Source organism: Erinaceus europaeus, chromosome 16 (assembly GCF_950295315.1).
Source record: "Erinaceus europaeus chromosome 16, mEriEur2.1, whole genome shotgun sequence".
Taxonomy (NCBI): domain Eukaryota; kingdom Metazoa; phylum Chordata; class Mammalia; order Eulipotyphla; family Erinaceidae; genus Erinaceus; species Erinaceus europaeus.
Genome location: NC_080177.1, coordinates 40447017 through 40470524, shown reverse-complemented (window position 1 = coordinate 40470524; position 23508 = coordinate 40447017). Strand labels below are relative to the sequence as shown.

Here is a 23508-nt window from a genome sequence, read left to right as displayed (position 1 = left end):
GCTCAAAACTGGGTCAAGTATTTTACCCCAAATAAATTTCAAAGATTTTGACAAATAATAATCTATTTTTATATATAAACTGCTAATATCCAGTACTTGTCAAAAGGAGGCAACTGTTACCTATCACATCCTAATATATCCACTTTCCAATGTTGTCTGCAAATAGTAACAAATTCCAAACCATAAGTTATAGAAATTAGTCACAAGAGTGCAAAAAGTCCCTGGAGAGAAGTAGTCCACCTAACAATTACAAATATAAGGAAACACTTTACAAAGTTTCATTACTATGAAGATGATTTCCTCTTTGTTCAAACTGAACAAATAAAGTTTTTTTTTTGTTTTTCTTTACTGCAGGAAACAAACTGTAAGTAACAGTACATTTTTAGGCATAAATAAGTATTTATGTCTGGTTCCAGTATGATCAAGTTAATACATAAATACTTTAGAAGCATAGAAGTTCACATTAGTGGAAAAATCCAAGTTTCTCACGTAACCATTCTTCAGTTAGGTCTTCAGTATTTCTTATTTCAAATACCTTAAGAGAACAAAAAACAAAAACAAAAACTTAAGTTAAATTCTGATATTCTGAAAAAATAAAGTACAATATACTGGAATGTAAAATATTAAATTCTCCTTTCTTTTATACTAATTATGACTTAAGCTGTGTAAATTAAAAATGCATGTTTTGGAGGATGCTTTACATTTTTTAAATTCTAAGTACTCAGTTATTAAAATTTAGTAGTCAAAATAGCCTAAAATCTAAAACCTCATACAGCACAAATCCACCAATATTCTAAAAATAGTTTGGAAATTTTTCCCACTAAGAGATACACTAAGTAAACATAACTATACTAGACAAACATATGATTGTTGGGAGAAATGAAAGCTGTAGATCATATTGATAAAGATGTCATAGAGGTCCACAATCTCCGGCAAGAATGGACATATGCACAGTTCCAGGAAGCATAGTGGTTGCAGTGTGCAAGGATCTAGATTCAAGTCCATGGTCCCTATCTGCAGGGTGGTAGGGGAAGCTTGACAAGCAGTGAAGCAGTGTTGCAGGCTGCAGATGCCTCTCTTTTTAGCCCCCTTTTGTCTCTATTAAAAAAAAGAAAAAAGAAAAAAAGAAAGGAAAGAAAAGACTGCCAGGCCTAGACCTCTAATGGACCCCTTTTCACGATATATCAATGGTTACTCCCATCAGGAAGTTATCATAAGCCCTCTTGTGGGCCTCTATAGGACCTTGCCCTCACCATAAAGCAGCAAATGTAGGGCCTGCCCAAGTCTCTGAAGGGAGGCTGGGTCATCCTGCCCTGCCACATGAGGAAGACTGGTCCTGAAATGAGTGCAGCCTGCAATGTTCCCAGCTGTGGCCATAAACTGTGATCTCAGACCAACAGGGACTCAGGCTACACAGGCTCCTGTGCTAAACTTAAATATATATGGGTCCTGGGTCAGGCAGATGGGGTAACAGTTAATTTTTTAAAAAAATATTTATTTACTCCCTTTTGTTGCCCTTGTTGTTTTATTGTTATAGTTATTACTGTTGTCATCATTGTTGGATAGGACAGAGAGAAATGGAGACAGGAGGGGAAGACAGAGAGGGGGAGAGAAAGACACCTGCAGACCTGCTTCACCGCCAATGAAGCGACTCCCCTGCAGGTGGGGAGCCAGGACTTGAACCGGGATCCTTACTCCAGTCCTTGTGCTTTGCGCCACATGCACTTAACCCACTGCGTTACTGCCTGACTCTCAACAGTTAATTTTATTCACAGATTTTTTTTCAGAAATGAGAGCTACTCTCTGCCTCAGTCCAAATTACTAGCCCTTTGTTCTACTCTGACACTATCTTCTCAAACAACATTTTGTTCATCTCCATGTTAACTACCAGACTCAAGCAGAAACTATATTAGTGGGGCCCTACGAATATATCTATAATGGACTTCCTAGTTTCTTCACATCCTAAGATCCCTATTCTCATCTGCTCTATTCCTATTTTTTGTTTCCTGTTCATTAATCATTTTGTCCCGACTTTTATCTTGCCACCATTCAGCCACCAAGTTGCAGATGCTATCATGAGTCTATCCTGACTTCCCTGGGCAGAAGACCTCACCAATGTGTCCTGGAACCTTACCTCTCCAGAGCCCTACCCCACCAGGGAAAGACAGAAAAACAGGCTGGGGGTATGGATAGACCTGCAAATGCCCATGCCCAGCACAGAAGCAATTACAGAAGCCAGAACTCCTACCTTGTGCACCCCCAAAATAATTTTGACTCATATTCCTATCAGGGGACAAATGAAAGGGAGATGATGACCACAGGGCTTTAAACTTCAACTCCATCAGGAATAGGAAAAAGAAAGATACATATGGATGTAGTAATAGGTGTATGTGTGAGTTGAAAAGGAAGAGATGATGGGACCCTAAGAAAAGGGGGGGCAAATATATATGAATATAGATAGACAGTTGTAGAAATAATAGTTAACTTGTATCTGTAACCTTGGGAGAACTATTGTAGCTTACAACAGAGGAATTAGAGATCCAGAACATGGGTGGTAGAAACGGTAGGTAGAGTTGTACTCATGTAATCTTGTAATTTTGTATCAATATTAAATCACTAATTAAATAAAATAAAATGTATATATATATATACTCAAGATATATATCTATACCTTGAATCAACAATTATATACACAAGAAGAAAACACTGATACTGTACTTAAAATAAATCTTGAAAAGAAATCTTGTTTAATACTATTGGGTTGTCGAAAAAGTCATTATACATTTTTGCATAGAAAGAGATGTCATGGGAGTCAGGCAGTAGCGCAGCGGGTTAAGCGCAGGTGGTGCAAAGCCCAAGGACCGGCATAAGAATCCCGGTTCAAGCCCCTGGCTCCCCACCTGCAGGGGAGTCGCTTCACAGGCGGTGAAGCAGGTCTGCAGGTGTCTATCTTTCTCTCCCCCTCTCTGTTTTCCCCTCCTCTCTCCATTTCTCTCTGTCCTATCCAACAACGACAACATCAATAACAATAATGACTACAACCACAATAAAAACCAACAAGGGCAACAAAAGAAAAATAAATAAATATGAAAAAAAAAATTAAAAAAAAAGAGAGATGTCATGACTTTTCTTCACAATCTGATACTTTAGGGGATATAATATTCTATTTGAAAACCTTAAATGATCTTTCAACTTAAATATGTGGAAGAAAAGTTTAAGAGCAAGCATCTTTCTTGTACCTTTAACTTTTAAAAACGCCATAAAATGGGGGCTGGGCAGTAGTGCACTGGGTTAAGCACATATACTGCGAAGTGAAAGGACAGTGAAAAGATCCCGGTTCGAGTCCTAGGCTCCCCACCTGAAGGGGGGTCACTTCGCAAATGGTGAAACAGGTCTTCAGGTGTCTATCTTTCTCTCCCCCTCTCTGCCTTCCCCTCCTCTCTCAATTTCTTTCTGTCCTATCCAATGATGGTGACAGCAACAACAACCACAACAATGGAAAAAGATGGCTGCCAGCAGTGGATCTGCAGTGCTGGCGCTGAGCACCAGTGATAACCCTGGAGGAAAAAAACAAAGCCATAAAATAAAATTAAAATGTAAAAATTTATAATATCTCATATATGACAGAAACTTTCAGTTTAATAAAACTAATATGAATAAATATTTGTAGCAACTTAATTTCATATTTGGAAGCAACAAAGATAATTGTGTAAAATGAACTTTCAGGACCAAAAGTGGCATATTAAGCTTACAATAATGGGTTCAAGAGGTTCCGGTGCTTTTTTAATCTATTAGAAATTACACTGAAGAGCCAGGCAGGTTGAGCATTCTGGTTACCATGTGCAAGGACCTGGTGCAAGCCCTTGGTCCCCACCTGCAGGGAGGGTAGCTTCACAAGCAGTGTTGTAGGTGTCTCTCCCTCTTTATCCCCCAACTCTCCCCTCCCCTCTCAATTTCTATCTGTCCTACCAAATAAGAAAAATATTTTTTAAGAAAATAAACCACATTATGAGAAGATAAAGAACTCTCAAGAAAGTAAATAGTGTTTTTTGTTATTATTGTTTTGTTTGTTTTTACCAGAGTAATGCTCAACTCTGGCTTATGGTGGTGATGGAGGTTGAACCTGGGACCACTGAGCCTCAGAAAATTTGTTTTATAATCATTATGCTAACTCCTCTGTCCTAGTACTTTTTCTAAAGGACATGCATTTTGAAAATGATTTCTTCTAACCAACTGATAGTCACCATTAAATAATGCAATTTTGACTCAAGACTTCAATCATTCTATTTCCAATTAAGAAAAAGCTTTGGCTAACTCACTGCTATTTTAAATATCTTTCACCTGCATTAAAAAAAGACAAAACTTTAGGTTAGTTGTTTTATACACTAAAGGAAAATACTGTTTCAACAAGCAAGTGAAATATAAATACCACCTTGGTTAGTTCAGCTGTTTGGACTAGTTTATTCTTACTCCCAGCATACATCATCTGTTGTTCAGGTTTACACCCTGAAAAAAGAGATTTATAAAGAAACAATAAGCTTTTCATTACTGTCTTTAAAAAAAAAATGCATATTTAAGACTTACATCAGCCTAAGTGTGGATTGTCTGTATTTTGAGACTTACATGGCATACTGCACAAAAATAAATAGCTAAATTACAAAAAAAAAGTATATAGGTCAGGCAAAAAAAAGAGAATGCCTCCTCAAATCTTGACTTTTAGAGTTTTATAAAGACTTAAAACTTTTATTATTAATTTTTTACATTAAACATCAAGATCAACTTTATGATGGCTAAAAGACAAGGATGGTGGTAGGTTAATGAAGTGGGAAAAGGAAAGTTAGTCTGCTTGTATATTAAAAACCTAGAACAGACACCACCTCAATTTATATTATTCAAAACTTTTCATCTTTTTTAAAAAAGCATAAAATTGGCATAATTTAATAATTCAGAGCTAAATAAATATGTACTATTTAAAGAAATTCACTTACTGTGGTCCGGGAGGTGGCGCACTGGATAAGGCATTGGACTCTCAAGCATGAGGTCCTGAGTTCAACCCCAGCATCACATGTACCAGAGTGATGTCTGGTTCTTTATCTCTCTCCTATCATTTCTCATGAATAAATAAATAAAATGTTTTTTTTTAAAAAAAAAAAAAAGGAAAAGAAGAAGAAATTTACTTACCAACAGGACTGGAGAAAATAAAGCACAGAGGATATGAAACTCTTCCATCATCATGCTGATATTTATAACTATACACAATGAAGGTTTTTCTCAAGTTAAAGAAACTAAAACTGCTGTTTTAATTGAGATAGGTAATTAGCAACACAGTTCTGAAAGAAAACATACACCTGGGGAGTTAGTGAGTAAATAATCTTACATCCTATCTACTTAGCCTACATCTTTGTTATTCATTGTTTTCCACAAAATTACACATGAATCCTAAAGTAAAAATAAATAAATAAAACCTCAAAAAATAAGTACTAAAAGTATGGATTTAATAATTTGTCTTTTTCAGTATTTATTGTAAATGGGGTAAAAGAAATTTTTTAAAAGAAAATAATTCATCCCACATAGCTTAGTCAAATATGTGCATGCATATTTGAATTTGGTGTGACTATGGTACAGAAGAAAATTTTGTAAAATATATTTAAGAAGTTGAACAGTGTAGGTGAGTATCGAGACATATTCCTTGCACATATGAGGTCCTAGGATCTATTGCCAGGACTAAAAAAAAAAAAAAAAAATTGAACAAGTAAACTTTATAAATCAAATTCTGACCACTAGAAAAATATCAGAATACTGTTCAGCTCCAGCTTATGGTGGTCCCAGGGACTGAACCTCTGAGCCTCAAGCACTAAAGTCTAACCAATGTACTAACTCACTGCACCAAATATGAATCTTTTGAAGGCACCAAGAAAAGGATATCGAGGTTGTCGTTCAGGTAGTTCATCTTTAAGTTCATCTGGTGAAATACCCTGATATTATAAAGAAAAAAACTTTAAAACATTTTTTTACTCAAAAGTCCCTTAAAAGATATACAGAGCACCCATTCTATTAAAATAAGTTTGTAACTATATATCAAAACATAAAACTTTATTAATTTGTACATAAGTAGATGTTACTAAACCTTCAGTCCAATAAAAACCCATGCAAGCCCTCTCAGCTCTGTTTAGTAACTAAACATGGGGATGAGAGGTAGAGTGGTCTATACTCATGTTTCAGTTGTGAGAAAATACTGAGATGAGTCAACCTATCAGCGAAAACAGCAGTGTCTTGACTTAGGTGGTGGTGGGGGGTGATTTTCTTTCACTCTAAATTAGTTACTTAATCTGACAAACTAAATGCCCAAATTAGATAGCTTTTCGTTTTAATTAATGACCAAGCAATTTAGGAGTTATGAATTTGACTCAGTTTTTACTGAACTCTTAACTTTTACCACTTAAGAGTGAAGTTCATTAAAGTTTAAATATGGTGATTAAAATTAGCAAGACAATTACCTATATAGTAATTAGCAGACATGAGCATGCATTTAAAGGTTTAGAATTCATTTTAAGGACATTGTCACTTTATAATATCTTTGAAGCTATGATAAATGCTTATACAATAATGAACTGATCAAACAAACCTCAAGCTCTTCATCCAGTACCACCAGGCGCTTATCCTTATCAATCTTCACTAAAATAAAAATACAGGTAAAACTGTGATTCTCTATTTTTTTAAATTTTTTTATATTTATTTATATTTATTTTTCCCTTTTTGTTGCTAGTTTTCTATTGTTGTAGTTATTGTTATTGTTGATGGCGTTGTTGTTAGACAGGACAGAGAGAAATGGAGAAAGGAGGGGAAAACAGAGGGAGAGAGAAAGAGAGACACCTGCAGACCTGCTTCACCGCTTGTTAAGCGACTGACTCCCCTGCAGGTGGGGAGCCAGGGGCTCGAACCGGGATCCTTATGCCAGTCCTTGCGCTTTGCGCCACATGAGCTTAACCTGCCCACTCCCAAAACTGTGATTCTAACATGACCTTGATCTTTCCAACTCTTTCAGTCTCGGTTCCTTTTTTAGGTATCTAAAGTGATACATATATTCAAATATATTTAACATAATCCAAAACTAAATAAAATTAAATACTGAGATAGTTGATTGGATTGTTGGAAAATTCATGGTGCATTTTTGCATAGAAGAACACATCATGACTTTTCCGACAATCCAGTATACCTCTACTCTTTACTACTACTCCTGCCATTTTAGATTTTACACTGTGTTCATAGTAAATCCTATGAGATACCACTATAATCTCAGACAGCTTTGCCTTTTATGGTAAAATAGAATTGGCATACATTTTCACTTTTTTTTTAACTTTATGGTTTCTTTTTATTTATTTATTTTTTGGAGGGAATTAATGTTTTACATTCAACAGTAAGTACAACAGTTTGTACATGCGTTATATAACATTCCCCAGTTTCCCATACAACCCCCACTAGGTCCTCTGAATCACTTTTATGAACTAAACATGCTGTTTACCCAAATTATATAAAAGCACTAATTCATGTTAATAGATGCATTATTCACAATAGCCAAACTATGGAAGCAACCTAAATGTCCATTAACAGATGACTGGGTAAAAAAATATGGAATATTGGGCAGAGGGTAGATAGCATAATGGTTATGGAAACAGACTCTCATGCCTGAGGCTGTAAAGTCCCTGCTTCAATCCCCCACACCATCATAAACCAGAGCTAAACAGTGAGTGCTCTGGTTAAAAATAATAATAATAAAAATAAATGGGATATATACTTGCTGGAATACTACTTTGCAATAAAAAAGATGACGTGTTCTTTGGGACAAAATGGATAAACTGGAGGTGATTATGCTTTGCAAAATAAGTAAAAAAAATAAAGACCAGATGGTTTCACTCATATGTGGAATCTAGAGATCTGATAGGCATGAATTAAAAAAAAAAAAAAGCAAACTCTTTGTAAGTCTAACAAGATAACAATCTTTGGGAGGTGAAAAAGTGGAAATATCGGGCGCATCGGGTTAAGTGCACGTGGCACAAAGCACAAGGACCAGGGCAAGGATCCCGGTTCAAGCCCCCAGTTCCCCACCTCCAGGGGAGTCGCTTCACAGGCAGTGAAATAGGTCTGCAGGTGTCTTTCTCTCCCCGTCTTCCCCATCTCTCTCCATTTCTCTGTCCTATCCAACAACAACGACATCATCAACAACAACAATAAAACTACAACAATAAAACAAGGGCAACAAAAGGGAAATAAAGAAATAAATAAAAAATTTAAAAGAAAAGTGGGGAGTCGGGCGGTAGTGCAGTGGGTTAAGCGCACGTGGTGCAAAGCACAAGGACCAGCGTAAGGATCCTGGTTCAAGCCCCTGGCTCCCCACCTGCAGGGGAGTCGCTTCACTGGCGGTGAAGCAGATCTGCAGGTGTCTGTCTTTCTCTCCCCCTCTCTGTCTTCCCCTCCTCTCTCCATTTCTCTCTGTCCTAACAATGACATCAACAACAACAACAATAACTAAATAAATAAATAAAAATAAATAAATAAAATTTAAAAAAGAAAAGAAAAGTGAAGATATAGTGGTCCAGGAGAGTGTGCAGTGGATAAAGCACTGGACTCTCGAGCATAAGGTCCTGGGTCTGGTACTCAGCAGCACATGTACCAGAGTGATAACTGGTTCTTTCTCTCCTCCTATCTTTCTCATTAATAAATAGATAAAATTGTAAAAAAAAAAAGTGGGGATATAGACTTTGGTAGTGGGTGTGTTAAGTATACACTAATCTTACAATCTTATAACCTACCATTAATCAGAAAAGAAATAAAAATAAAAAGGAGACACCATTTTTCATACTTGCAATGAAGTTCTTTGTAGTCTTTAGAAAAAAAAAGTTATGAGATATGTCCTCCATGGAATACTATTGTAAAATTAAAAGGTTGATATTGTATCCTTCAGGACAAAACAATGAAGCTGGAAGTAACTACAACTAGTGAATTAACTAAGGAGGTGAAAAACCAGATGGTCTTGCTCAAATGTAGAATATAAAGAAGTGGAAAAAAATGAGCTTGCAAAGAAAAAGAAAAAGTCAATCTATCTTAAGACTTTCATAGAATAATGTTTATAATAATGATTATCATAGAGTGGTGGGGGAAGGCAGTGATAGATATCGTGTGGAACTTTACTTGTTATCTTATAATCTTGTTAATTACTATTAAATAAGCAATTAAAAGCAAATAAATAAATAAGTTGTAACCTAGAAGGCAGCACATCAGGTAGAAAACATGAATTACAAACATGAGGTCCTGAGTCAGATCCTTAGTATTGTGTGTGCTAGAGTGATGCTTGGACTCTTCTCTCTTCCTCTTGCTCTCTAAACTAGTCCTTTTTATTTTAATGAGAGAGAAACCAGAGCACTGCTTAGCTCTGGCTTATGGAGGTGCTAGGGATTGAATCTAGAACTTTGGAGCCTCAGGCCTGAAAGTCTTTTGCAGAACCATTATGGTATTCCCCCAGTCCCTACTCTCTCTTTTTTTTTTTAACAAGAGAATGTTTTAATTGTAAAACTAATGGGAGGGAGGGGAGGCTGGCGCTATGCCGGGGGGGGGGGGGGGGGGGGGGGGGGGGGGAAGAAGCTAATTGTTCGAGCGGTGGTTCTGTCCCTGGTGCCACCGTGGGGGACTGGGGATGTCTGCCCCTAACATAGGGACAGGGGCTAGTGTTACAAACATTAGTAAAGTCCCCATTCCATATGTGTGTGTGTACATACATGTGAACTACATGCTTACATTGTAATAATTTATTTGTAATAGAACTTGAATACATGACAAGTTATCACCACTTCATTAATGCACATATGCTAATGCATCTATTAATCACAGGCTATAGTTTTACCTTTATTTTATTTTATCAGATAAAGACAGATATTAAGAGGGAAGGGGAGACAGAGAGGAACAGAGAAAGAGCGACACCTGTAGCCCTTGCACATTATAATATGCACATTCAATCTGGTGAGCCACCACCAAGCCCCAATTTTACATTTTAAACTCTTGTCCTTTATTCACCTTTCTAAATCACTATCAACATATCCACCTGTTAAACACTACCTACATAACACTTAGTAGAGGTTTCTCTTAGAAAAATGTATGGCCAAGCTATTTCTAGTCCCCTGAGAAACTGAAGTAACCAGGATGATCACTTCACCTCTGTTCTACACAGCTCCTTACTTTTAAAGGGGGATGGTTGGTTAAAACAGGAGGGAGCAAACTATCAGTTTATTCAATGTAGTCAAAAGATAAACTAAAACCATGTAACTAAGGTGATGACTTTCAGCTTACTTATAATGGCAGCATTGTTTGTTTCTCTACGAAAACGGAACTTTCTCAGCTTTTCCACCAAATCTTCAGCAACATCACAAACCACCAAAGATTCACTCTAGAAAAGAAAAAAAATCACATAAAATGCTATGACCTTAACATATGCACATATTATATAACATACCTTTTAAAAGGTATACTGACATCTAGAAAAGCATTAGACACACAGCAGTTTCTAAATTTATCAACCTGCCTTTATGAAGAAAATATTTTCTCTTCAGTTAGTAATTCTTTCTAAGAACTTGGCACATTGTGAGTAATTTAATCAAAACTGAAAATAAAAGGGAATATGGGAAGTCAAGGGTCAGTGCTGCTAAAAAGCACGATACTTGCGGCCTAAGAGGTGACTCAGTGGCTAAAGCACTGGACTCTCAAGCATAAGGTTCCAAGTTTGAACCCCAGTACTGTATGTGCCGAAGTGATGCTCTGGTGTCTGTGTTCGTTCTCTCTCTCTCTCTCATATAAATAAATAATTTTTTAAGATTTTGGAGGTAGCTCACTGGATAAAGTGTACATGTTACCATGTGTGAGGATGTGGGTTCAAGTTTCCGATTACCACATGGGACTACCAGCTGAGGGGAAAACTTTCACAGGTGGTAGAGTGATGCTGTGGTGTCTCATCTCTATTTTTCTTTCCCTCTCTATCTCTTTCACCTTCTACCTAAAAGGGAAAACAAATGGCTGTGGAACTGTGCAGCACTGAATGCAGCAATAATCCTAGTGACAAAATAACAACAATAATAGTAATAATAATAATAATATTACTATGCAGAAAGAACAGGAAATAATTTATACTTAGAATCAAAAAGATATATTCATTTTTAGTCTCACAACTATATAATAAACAAAAGTATACCTTCTATTTTAAAGAATTATAAAAGCAAAACCGGAGGATATAAGTGTAAAAACTAAAATATGTATCGTTGATTATAAGCAAGAAAACAAATTTTTTTCTTCCAGGTGAAAACATACAAAATTTGACAATAGTATTGTGAAACCCTATTCATCTATCACTCATCTTCAACCATCAACACATATTGCCTCCATGAACTATCGCACAAAAAAGGTAAAAGATCATTTCAACTGTAAATATTTTAGTATCATTAAAATGCCAATATATGCCATAAAAATATAAGGATTGGGAGTTGGGCGGTAGCACAGTGGGTTAAGCACAGGTGGCGCAAAGCGCAAGGAGCAGCATAAGGATCCCGGTCTCACCTGCTTTCTTCCCCTCCTCTCTTCATTTATCTGTGTCCTATCCAACAATGACAACAAGGGCAACAAAAGGTAGTAAATAAATAAATATTTAAAAAAATAAATAAATATATAAGGATAACAATATCTCACAAACAGTGGCACACCTGGCTAAGTGTATATGTTACAGTGAGTGTACAAGGACTTGTGTTCACCTGCAGGTGGGGGGGCGAGCTTCAAGAGCAGTGAAACAGTGTGCAGGTCTCACTTTCCTTCTCTTTCTTTCTTTTTTTTTCTTCTTACCAGAGCACTGTTCAGCTCTGGCTTATGGTAGTGAGGGGGATTAAACCTGGGACTTTGGAGCCTCAGGCATGAAAGTCTCTTTGCTAAACCATTATGCTATCTACCCATCACCCTTTTTAAAGAACTATTTTTTTAATATTTATTTATTTTCCCTTTTGTTGCCCTTGTTTTTTATTGTTGTTGTAGTTATTATTGTTATTGATGTCGTCATTGATAGATAGGACAGAGAGAAATGGAGAGAGGAGGGGAAGACAGAGAGGGGGAGAGAAAGACACCTGCAGACCTATTTCACCGCTTGTGAAGTGACCCCCCCCCCCGGCAGGTGGGGAGCCGGGGGCTTGAACTGGGATCCTTAAGCTGGCCCCTGTGCTTTCCTGCCACCCTCTATAGTAAATCACATAACAGAAACTTGCCTACAATGTTGGACCAAGGCAGCAGCTTGAAGAAAATCCCAAATACAACAGAGCTACATAGACCTCTCAACAAGGATCTCAAAGCTATGATCCTAGACATGCTTAATGAATAGGGAAGAATTATGGAAAAGGACAGCCATAAATGCAGAGAAACGGGGAAGTTTATAGATAATTCTGAACAGTGAACAGAGAAATAAAAAAAGTGTAATGATGGGGGGGGGGCTGCAGAAAATGCCTGCAAGAAGACAGACCCCAAAGATCGAAGTAGAGAACAAGAAGATAAGGTAGACATCATCCCCCTTGCAAAAAAAAAAACTAATAATAAAACAAATGAAGGTAATATGAATGAGTTATGGAATAGCAGTAAGAGGAACAACATTTTTTTTTTGCCTCCAGGGTTATCACTGGGGCTCAGTGCCACCACTATCATTTTTCCCATTTTGTTGCCCTTGTTGTGGTTGCTATTGTTATTATAGCTGTTGTTAGATAGGACAGAGAGAAATCAAGAGAGGAGGTGAAGACAGAGAAGAGGAAAGACAGACACCTGCAGACCTGCTTCACTACTTGCGAAGCAACCCCCCTGCATGTGGGGAGCTGGAGGCTCGAACCGGGACCCTTAACAAGTCCTTGCGCTGGTCCTTGCAGGGATCCTTGCACTTTGCACCATGTGTGCTTAACCTGCTGCGCTACCACCCAGCCCCCAAAGAACAACATTTGTGTCAGGGAGGTGTAAGGAGAGAGAAAGAAAGGGACAGAATTTATATTTCAGGAAATTTTAACTAAGAACTTCTCCCAAATGAAAGAAGATAACCCCTCTGCCATCCATCCAGGAAGCATGACAGCTCCAAGAAAAAATGAATCTTAGCCTAAGTTCACCCAAGCATACAATAGTTAAAATGGCAAAGATCAGAGAGATAATTCAGCAGCTGCTAGAGAAAAGCAGTCACCTATAAAGGAAATCAACTGATTTCTCAACAGAAACTCTACAAGCTAGAAAAGACAAGCAGAATATATTCAAAGTTCTGAGTGGAAAGTACTTCTACCCCAAAATACTTCTTCCTTCTAGGTTATACATCAAGTTTGAAGGAAGTATGAAGAGCTTTTTAGATAAGCAACAGCTAAAGGAATTCATCACAGCCAAAATGTCCTACAAGAAATACTGGAAGAACTCAATGACTTCACCCCTGGTGTGTGTTTGTGTGTGTGGAGGGGGGGGGGGGACAAAGCCAGAAAAATAAGCAAACCCTAATGAATACAATGGATTTGGACAGCAAAATTGAGGGTGACAAAGGTTTATTGGTACAATGGACTCTAATAGGGGAATACTGGTGATCTGGTAGGGTAACACATTTTGAGGAGGTAAAAAATGTACTTCTGAGGCACACACAGGCTTGTAAACACTGTTAACCCAAAGAAGAAAAATTTTTTAAAATGAAACAACATTCAGAACTGGTAGTTTCATGTAATTATACAATCAGAAAATACATACATCCAATATGTTACATTCAATAAATATGGCTCCTGTAGAAGTCATGGATGTTTGTTCATTTTTGTTTGTTTTGCCTCCAGGGTTATCGCTGGGGCTTGGTGCTGGCACTAAGAATCCACTGCTCCTGCAGACCATTTTTTTCACTTTTTTTTTTTTAATTAGATAGGTCAGAGAGAAACTGTGAGAGGAGTGGAAGACAGAGGGAGAGAAAGACAGACACCTGCTGACCTGCTTCACCGCTTCAGCAACTCCCCTGCAGGTGGGGAATCAGAGATTTGAACCAGGATCCTTCCGCGTGGTCCCTGGGCTACGGTCTATGTGCGCTTAACCCAGTGTACTACTGCCTGGCCCCGCTTCTTTAAAAAGTTCTCTGCCAGGAGCCATTTCTCTGCTTTATAGATGATAAGCTTTGAGACAACGGAACCCCTCAAGACAAATGTTAATTTCCCCCTGGGCAGGCCATTTCCCCTTAGGTAAACCATTTATCAGTAATCAAGTGAGTCAACACAAGTGAGTCAACACACAGTTTGGTTCCTGCCATTTGTTGCAAGGAACATTCCGCTTTGAAGTTTGCTCCCCCTTCCCCTCCTCCAGCATTCCCTCTCCTTCCCCAAAGCCTTATAATGCCTGTATTCTCAATAAAAATTTACAGCTTGATCAGAAACTTGACTTGCTGTCGTTCTTCGTGTCTCTTGTCCCTATCATTTCAGGTCTCATTGGGTTCCTAGCCCCTGTTCACCGCCCTGCTGGGGGGGGGGGGGGTTTGTAAAACTGGATAGAGGCGGGGGAAAGAATGCTGGGTTTCATTCTCATGGGAATTAGCGATAGGAGGGTCAATGGAGGGAACTTTAGTCAGTGAGGTGGAACCTGTAGGGAGGGGAACAGGGCTTTTACTTTCAATGGGTGCTGGGAGGCTTTTATTTTGACTGGGTACTGGGGGATCAAGATCAATAATCACAGAAGGGCATGGGGATGGGGACTTTGTCCTGGACGGCGGACTAGAAAGTTGCCGGAGGACCTTTTCACCCTCTGTAATAAGGTTTTTAATATCAGGGTGGTTATTATAGATTTTAAAGAGTTCTCTTCAGGGAGTCGGGTGGTTGCACAGCAGGTTAAGCGCAGGTGGCGCGAAGCACAGGACCAGCGTTAAGGATCCCGGCTTGAGGCCCCCGGCTCCCCATCTGCAGGGGGGTTGCTTCATGTCTTTCTCTCCCCGTCTCTGTCTTCCCCTCCTCTATCCATTTCTCTCTGTCCTATCCAACAACAATGACATCAATAACAACAACAATAATAACCGCAACAATAAAACAATAAGGGCAACAAAAAGGAATAAATATTTTTAAAAGTTCTCTTTAGAGAAAGATAGGCTAGGAGCCGGGTGGTGGTGCACCTGGTTGAGCACACATATTACAATGTACAAGGACCAAGGTTCAAGCCCCGGGTCCCTACCTACAGGGAGAAAGCTTTGTGAGTAGTGAAGCAGTGTTGCAGGTGTCTCTCTGTCTCTCTTCTTCTCTACCACCCTTTCCCTTCTCAATTTCTGACTGTCTCTATCGAATAAATATAATAATAAGAACAACAACAACAACAATAAAGATAGGCTAAATTACATGGAACTTGCTGAAGTCAGTATTTAGCCTTAGTTTGTTTCTTTCAAGATGTAGAAGGCAGAAAAATAGAATTTTCATTCTCTGTTCAACCAGAGGAATAATTCATGAGTGAAGCTAATAAATATCTTAAATTTTTATTGAGGTAACAACCAATTTATCATGAAAGTCTTATCTTCTAGCTCGTATGCCCAGAGTTGTGGACACAATACTAACATTCTAAGCATAAGAAACTAAGTGGAAAACATGCTGTTATTTAATTTGCACAGTTAAAAAAATACTTTTTATAAGGAAGAGAGAGAGCAGGGCATTTCTCAGCTCTGACATATGGTGATGCTATGGACTAAACCTTGGACCTCAAACATTCAAGTCCTATGCTCTAGTGTTGAGCTATTATTTCTCCAGTGCTTAATGTAGCCTTTTCTTTTCTTATTTTCTTTACTTTCACCTTTCCCAATACCATAAGGCTAAACATCCTTTCCTACAAGCAAACAAAACCCCTCAGGGTAAGTCAACTCTAATTGTTGTCAGTTAGTAAAATAATTTAAGAATGTGTTATAATGGGTTGGGGAGACAGCATAGCGGTTACGCAAAGACTTTCATTCCAGAGGTTCCAAAGGCCCCAGGTTCAATTCCCAGCACTAATGCTCTAGTATAAAGAAGAAAAAAAGGAGAAAAGAAAGTGTATAACACAGGGGGGCAGGCGGTAGCGCAGCGGGTTAAGCGCAAGTGGCGCAAAGCGCAAGGACAGGCTAAGGATCCCGGTTTGAGCCCCCGGCTCCCCACCTGCAGGGAAGTCGCTTCATAAGCGGTGAAGCGGGTCTGCAGGTGTCTGTCTTTCTCTTCCCCTCTCTGTCTTCCCATCCTCTCTCCATTTCTCTCTGTCCTATCCAACAACAACGACAACAATAATATTAACAACGATAGACAAGGGCAACAAAAGGGAAAAAAATGGCCTCCAGGAGCAGTGGATTCGTAGTGCAAGCACCAAGCCCCAGTAATAAGCCTGGAGGCAAAAAAAAAAAGTGTATAATACCCTAGGCAAAAATAATAAAATAAAATAAAAAAACAACTGTAGTAAATCTTAACACCCAATGTTAAATGAAGGCTTGAAATCAGGGTTTTACTTATTGGTTTCTCTATAAAACAAATATTTAGGGAGTCGGGCTGTAGCGCAGCGGGGTAAGCGCAGGTGGCGCAAAGCACAAGGACCCGCATAAGGATCCCGGTTCGAACCCCCGCTCCCCACCTGCAGGGGAGTTGCTTCACAGGCGGTGAAGCAGGTCTGCAGGTGTCTATCTTTCTCTCCTCCTCTCTGTCTTCCCCTCCTCTCTCCATTTCTCTCTGTCCTATCCAACAATGACAACAACAATAATAACTACAACAATAAAACAAGGGCAACAAAAGGGAATAAATAAATAAATAATATATATTTTAAAAAAATATTTAGTGGATGTCAACACCATGCTAAATGCTAAGTATACAAAACAATCATGAGGGGGCTAGGCAGTGACACACTTGGTCAAGCACACAGGTTACCATATACAAGGACCTGGGTTCAAGCCCCCACCCCCCACCTGCAGGGTATGCTTCATGAACGGTGAAGCACATCTACAGATGTTTATCTTTCTCTCTCCCTCTCTATCTCCTCCTCCTCTCTAAATTTCTCTCTGTCCTATATAAAACAGCAAAAGAAAAAATAATAATAAAGGAAAAACTGACAGCAGGAGCAGTGGATTCATACTGTTAGCACTGAGCTCCAGCAATAACCCTGGTGGGAAAAAGGGGGGAAAAAAAAGCACAGGAAGCTTACCTGAAAAAAAGCATTTTGAAGGGTTCAAAACACCTGAGCAAAGACCCTTTGATTAAAGAAAGCATAGCTGTCAGTATGACTTAAGCTCAGAGAATGAACAAAATGGGATATAGTGGCAAGATATGGAGCACAGGGGACCCAGTGGGTCACATTAAGCATTTTGGTCTCTGTCCTATAAGAGAAGCCACTAAGGCAGTAAGCAAAGTTGCTGGTGTTACTGAACAAATTTGCATATAGGAAACAGGCAGTTAGGATGAATAGAGCAAGACTAGGCCAGGTGAGAAACACAAAGCAGCTTAGGCTGAAAGAGGACAAAGCAAAGCAGGTAAGTACTGCTAACAACAGTGAACACATTATTAAACATATGAGACAAACATCATGCAGTCTTTTTTTTGTGGATTTCTATTCTCTCAAAATAATCCCATGAGATGGGACTGGGCTAAAGCCCATTGGGCTATATAGTTCAGAAAGGTTGTGTCTTCTCCAAAATTAAGTAACAAATTTAATCCAGGTAACCTAACCTCTAGTCAGCTCTCTTAACTACTTCCTCTTGTAGGAGTGGCGACAGATTAGAATTGAGAGGAGATTTGTGGGTTAGGGAAGAGTTATCAAAATGACACCCTGGCTTCTCACTTATGTAACCTGCATTAAGTTAAAGAACACTGGACACCAGGTTTGAGGGGAAGACCATGAATTGTATTTTCGGCAAATGTAAGTGGCTCTGGGACACCCAAGTGAAAATCTTCCCTGGGGCTGTTAACTACTATATAGTCAATATAGAATACACAAAATAACATATAATAGTAGTGAAGCATGTACATTAGACTGGGTATCAGAAGATCTACGATATAAAAGTCTTGAGCGTATAGTGAGATGGTAAATGAAGCCATGAGTGTAAGAAAGGACGGAGAGAAAATATCAAATGCAAAGCAACTGATTAGGTGTTGGTATGCTTAACACTATTCTATTTACATAACTACTGTATTCTATTTACATAACCACTGTAGGGCATTGGTTCAATCCCCACTGGTTCATAATATGTTTTTGCTCCGCCCCCTCTCCTTGTCACACTCTGATTTTCACCACTTTTCTCTCCAACCTCTCTATGTCACGTCCTGTTTCCACCCTACTTGACAAGTACATATAAAGACAGCATTGTGAGTTTTACGGTACTTTAGTTTAGCTTAGCTTGGTATAGATTGAGCTGCGTCCTGCATGAATAAAGAGATACTGAGTACAACCCAGCCATGAGTCCCGGGTCGTCTGTTACCTGCCCGTGAAGCTAGCCCGGCAAAAACAACATAATGGCGCCTACAATGTGGGACCGGACCTGCGCAACTCCCAGATAAGTGAAGACTTTGCCTACCTATGCACTATGGTCTTCTCTTCTACTTATGAAGAGGTTTGCCAAAGCCTCTACTGTTTCATCATGAGATAGTTACTCTGTCTCTGGAACATTTTGCTCTGGGCCACACTTTGTTTCCCTGACCGGGAACTTTGGTTTCTTGTGACCCTAATCATAGAGCTTGGGAGATGCACTGAGATTTCTCCTTGGACTTTCTGGATTCCCTCTCATGTTTCCTGAGGAAAAGGTCTACATTTTGCTCTGGGCCACAATTTGGTTCTTTATGACCATGATCGTAGACCTTGGGATATGTACGGAGATTTCCCCTGGGACTTTCTGGACTTCTTCTCAAATGTTTCCCATGGAGAAGGACTACTCTAATTTGAGGAGCGTTCTCCAGTACCCTGGCAGTCCCCAAGAATGGAGACACGTGGTTAGTTCTACTCTCCTGATTGGATTCTTTCTTCGATGGGAAGACACTTTTAAAAATGGGTGCCTGAAGCAATCCAGCAGGAACAGTCAGAAGCACCCTAAATGGAATTTCGAGGAGCTTTTTGGACTAGGACGCCCTCTGGGGACTCTTGATGCTACATGGTGAGATCTGTTTCGTAAGAGAGTGATTTGAATGACTGAATTTTTGTTTGACATTGACTTAAAAAAAAAATGCTGGACGCAGCCATGATTTCTAGAGACATCCAGAAACAATCCAAAAAATTGTTTTTTCCCTCCTTTGATTTCTTTTTTACGTCTTGGCATAAATCTGAAACGTTTAATCCTGAAACGGTATGAGTTATGGGTGGGGCAGATAGTGCAATGATTATGTTAATTATTCTCATGCCTGAGGCTTCTACCGTGGTTCTTCTGTTTACCTTTCCACATTTTATTGAGTTTAAACTGTTTAAACAACCTTAAAATCATACTAAAAAGGACTTCCAATTATAATGGAGTTATCAATTATAGTAAACTTCTAATCTGCTACAAGTTTTGTTTGACAAGTAAGTGAATTTCAGCTGTCAAGTCTTCACATGAAAAAGCATCTACTCAAATAGAATTCCCAGAAATCCATTTGGACCCCTGTTCTCTGACATCGCCCACAAGATGGAATGACTACAACACACCCCCAGAAACCAATGATGTGACCTGGCACGACCTGAAGAAACAGATTCACAGACTCCAAAGCTCACTCTCTACAGAAAAGCAAAATTCTGGTGGCCGACATTCCCCATCGAGACAGACGTGCAGCGTTTCATCCCCTGGCATTTTCTTCCGTGGTCATCTACTTTGGACTGACACCTCCATCGGACTTGCTGGTACACACTGCTGTGTTTCTCAAAGACTAACTTCAGCCAATTGCCGTGAGACTTTATAGACCATGTCTCCTCGCCTGCAGGCTCTGTTCCCAGAGGTAGAAAACTCCTCCTCCTTATTAGGTTATGCCCACAGAGGCAGGAAACGCCCCTTGAGGCAAGAGATACCCCCAGAGGCATGAAGTGCTCCCAGAGGCAAGAAATGCCCTTTCGCCTGCTAGGCCTTGCCCTTTGAGGCAAGAAACGTTCCCCTTGGCATCACACTGGTTATTGCTGCTCGCCTATTTTGTTTTCCATGTCTTATGCCAGTTCTTTTGAAAAACGCCTGTACGATATAGGTTTCTGTTCACCCCACAATCCTGATACTATGGCCATTAGTTAAAAAGAAAGGGGGAATTGTTGATATGCTTAATTAACACTATTCTATTTACATAACTACTGTATTCTATTTACATAACCACTGCAGGGCATTGGTTCAATCCCCACTGGTTCATGATATGTTTTTGCTCCGCCCCCTCTCCTTGTCACACTCTGATTTTCACCAGTCACTTTTCTCTCCAACCTCTCTATGTCACGTCCTGTTTCCACCCTACTTGGCAAGTACATATAAAGACAGCATTGTGAGTTTTACGGTACTTTAGTTTAGTTTAGCTTGGTATAGATTGAGCTGCGTCCTGCATGAATAAAGAGATACTGCGTACAACCCAGCCATGAGACCTGGGTTGTCTGTTACCCGCCTGTGAAGCCAGCCCAGCGAAAACAACAATTAGGCCTGAGCCTTACATTCCCATGTGTGATGTCAAGGAAAGAACAGCCTATATGGGAAATTGATAGACCAACGGAAAAGCAGGAAGAAAGCCTGTGGTTCTGCATCCCAGAAGGCCAGAGGGGAGGTATGAGGGAATGGTTCAAACGCCAAGTGAGTAGTCAGCACCTGGGAATGCAGCTATAAAGGTCAGCGAAGATGAGGAAGAAGGCTCTCCAATTCAGTGACCAAGGTAGGTTCATGGAAGCAGGCTACGGAATGAATGGGGAGGATAGGGAGGAGCTCTGCCTCTTAGAGCACCAACTTGGGTACCTGAGGTCCCAAAACAAGTTCAGACCCTGGCACCATCTTATGCCAGAGGCGAGCATCTGTCCTCTCTCTCCCCTCCCTTCTATCCTCAAAAAAAAAAAAAAAAAAAAAAACTTTTAGGAAGGAAGGAAAGTGCGCGCGTGTCTGTAAGGGGGGGGGGGGCGTTTGATCCCTCCCCCAAATTTGTCTGTTTCTAATTAAAGAAACGAGCCAGTTTTAAGCCCCAATGGGAAGATCCAGATCTGCTGGGCAATTCATATCCTCCATTTAGTTTTCGGGCGTGGCCTCCAACCCATCAGTGAACAGCAGTCACAGGGCCCAGAACAAGCAAAATCACCGCTTCTGGCCATCACTTTAAGGCCAAGCATCAAAGCCTTGGGTCTAGAGGTTCCCAACTATTTTAACTCTAAGAAAACAAAAAGAATCTTGGGGGTGGGGGGGATCCTTACAGGCAGAAAGGCCGGTTTAGAGAAAGCAATCAGAATTCGAGTCCTTCCTTCAAACGCCATCAGGCTCCTCGGGCCTGGTCCCTGCCCGGCCGAGAAGCCGGTTTGCAGGCGCCCTCCCAGCCACTCCGGCCCTTCAGCTCCGAAGCTGGAACCCTCTTTCCGGGGGTCGGGGACCCGGGACCGGCGAGGAAAACCTTCCCCCAGGAGCCGCGCCCCGGGCCCAGGGCCCGCGCGGTGCCCACCGCCGCCCCGGGAGGGAGCTGCCCTTGGGGCGGCAGCGGAGCCAGTCCCCGCCGTGGGCACCCGCCTGCAGCCGCGGTGCCCACCCACCCTGGGCCCCAGTCCACCGAGGACACGGGCTCCCTGGCAAACAGGAAAGTCCGGTGGGCTGGCCTAGCCTTCTGGCCCCCGCCCTTCCCTGCAGCAACTCACCATTTTCCTTCCGGCCGTCGGCAACCTCCTGCCTTCCCTGGGGTCCCTTTAAGAATGGCACCTCGACAGCCTCCCTTCCTGCCCGGGCGCCTGGCAGAGACACTCCCACTGACCAACGTGACCGCGGACGGCAGGAGACGCGGCTCAAACTTAGCCAGAGTACCGGCCCCAGCCTGTTTCTGCGCCCTCTGGAGGAGGAGGTCGTTCTAAGCGATTGGGAGGGAGTGCAGGGAAGACCCAATGCGGTCCCTTCTGATTTTCCTTAAATTCTGAGGCAATTTCCTGAAGACTCTGCTTGAGTCAGTGAGTTCAGTGGTAAATGTGTGCCTTGACAGCAGCCTCCCTTCCAAGTATGAGCTTCCTCAACTCTAGGCATAGGACCTGACTAGTACGTTTCCTTTCTCAGTAGCATTTATTTACTAAAGTCTGATCTTTAGATGATTTATCTAATGAGTCATTGTCAAATCGTGCTTTATTATGAAGATCTTGTAGAAGGTACAGTCTAGTTTTGAATGCGCAAGGAAAGTGGTTTGCAAGCTATTTGAGCCTCTGGTATTTGTACAAATGTCTTCAATAGATAAAGCTGACAATGACAAATTCTCAGACTTTTTGATCCATCACTAACACTTGTAGGAATTTATTATAAAGATATAGTTGCTGAGAAAATATCACATTGTCATAACAAAAGACTAAAAATAGCCTGAGATTTTTTTTATTAATCCATCACTTTCATATTCTGCAATACCATGCTGCCTGAAAGAAAGGGAGAAGCATTCTGTGTGCTGAATTGGAACAACTGGAAAAACACTCCCCCAAGGCAATTACCAGGACTTTGCTTGCATGATTCCACTGCTCTTGGCATATATATATATATGTATATATATATATATATATATATATATGTATGAAAGAGAGAGAATAGATAGCATAACAATAGTGCTCCACTCCTAAAGCTTCCCCCAAGTCCCATGCAGGTGGTCCTATGTGGTAGGGGCTTGAAGTTGGGTTTTCACTTGTGGTAGTTTATGCTTTACTGAGTGATCTCCTGGCCCTATGGCAAAACTTATTGGCAAAAGAAGAAGGCATCTTAGGACAGTGTAGATTTCATATTAAGATATCTGTGAAAATGGAAAGAGACAATGAAAAATAAAAAAAATAAAACCTGGTAGCATCAGTTACCTCTGAAGAATAGAACAAAAGCGATTGTGAGTGCAGAAGATGAAGGATCTGTGATTGTTCTCATTTACCTGTTGGAGCTGTGGTACATGTACTATTTCACTGCTCCTGGTATGCATTTAATTGGGGGTGTGGAGCACGCAAGCAACAGAGTCCTTGAGTCATGCATGGCCACGAATGCACCCCACCCACTCTCTCCAGTCTGGATTTGTGATTTTAAATAGATTACTTGTCTTAGTTTTCACTAGGAAGGTCATGCCAGAACAAAAAAATTGAAGTCCTGAGAATTAGCCATGTAGCTTTCTAGACTGACATCCAATAAGTGCCTGAGGCAGCAGTTTGTCTCTTATTTCAGGGAATACAAATGTAGCCAAATGGCAATGATGAATTTAGGGATGCTGAAGATGGAGTCATATAATAAGCAGATGGCTGGATCCCATGTGGCCATGAAAGGGATTAAGAGGTCAAGTGATGGTACACATGACTAAGTGCACACATTACAGTACATAAGGACCAGGGTTCAAG

At 40.3% G+C, this 23508-nt stretch overlaps 1 protein-coding gene across 1 annotated transcript; it reads right to left on the bottom strand.

Moving 5' to 3' along the window:
* Positions 1–379: 379 nt before the first annotated feature.
* GMFB (glia maturation factor beta) lies at positions 380–21753 on the bottom strand. Its single transcript, XM_060174933.1, is given in 8 exon segments — positions 380–468; positions 470–535; positions 4433–4506; positions 5182–5264; positions 5926–5975; positions 6626–6675; positions 10342–10438; positions 21376–21753. Coding segments are annotated over 8 exon segments (522 nt in total). The 5' UTR covers positions 21436–21753; the 3' UTR covers positions 380–426.
* Positions 21754–23508: the final 1755 nt, after the last annotated feature.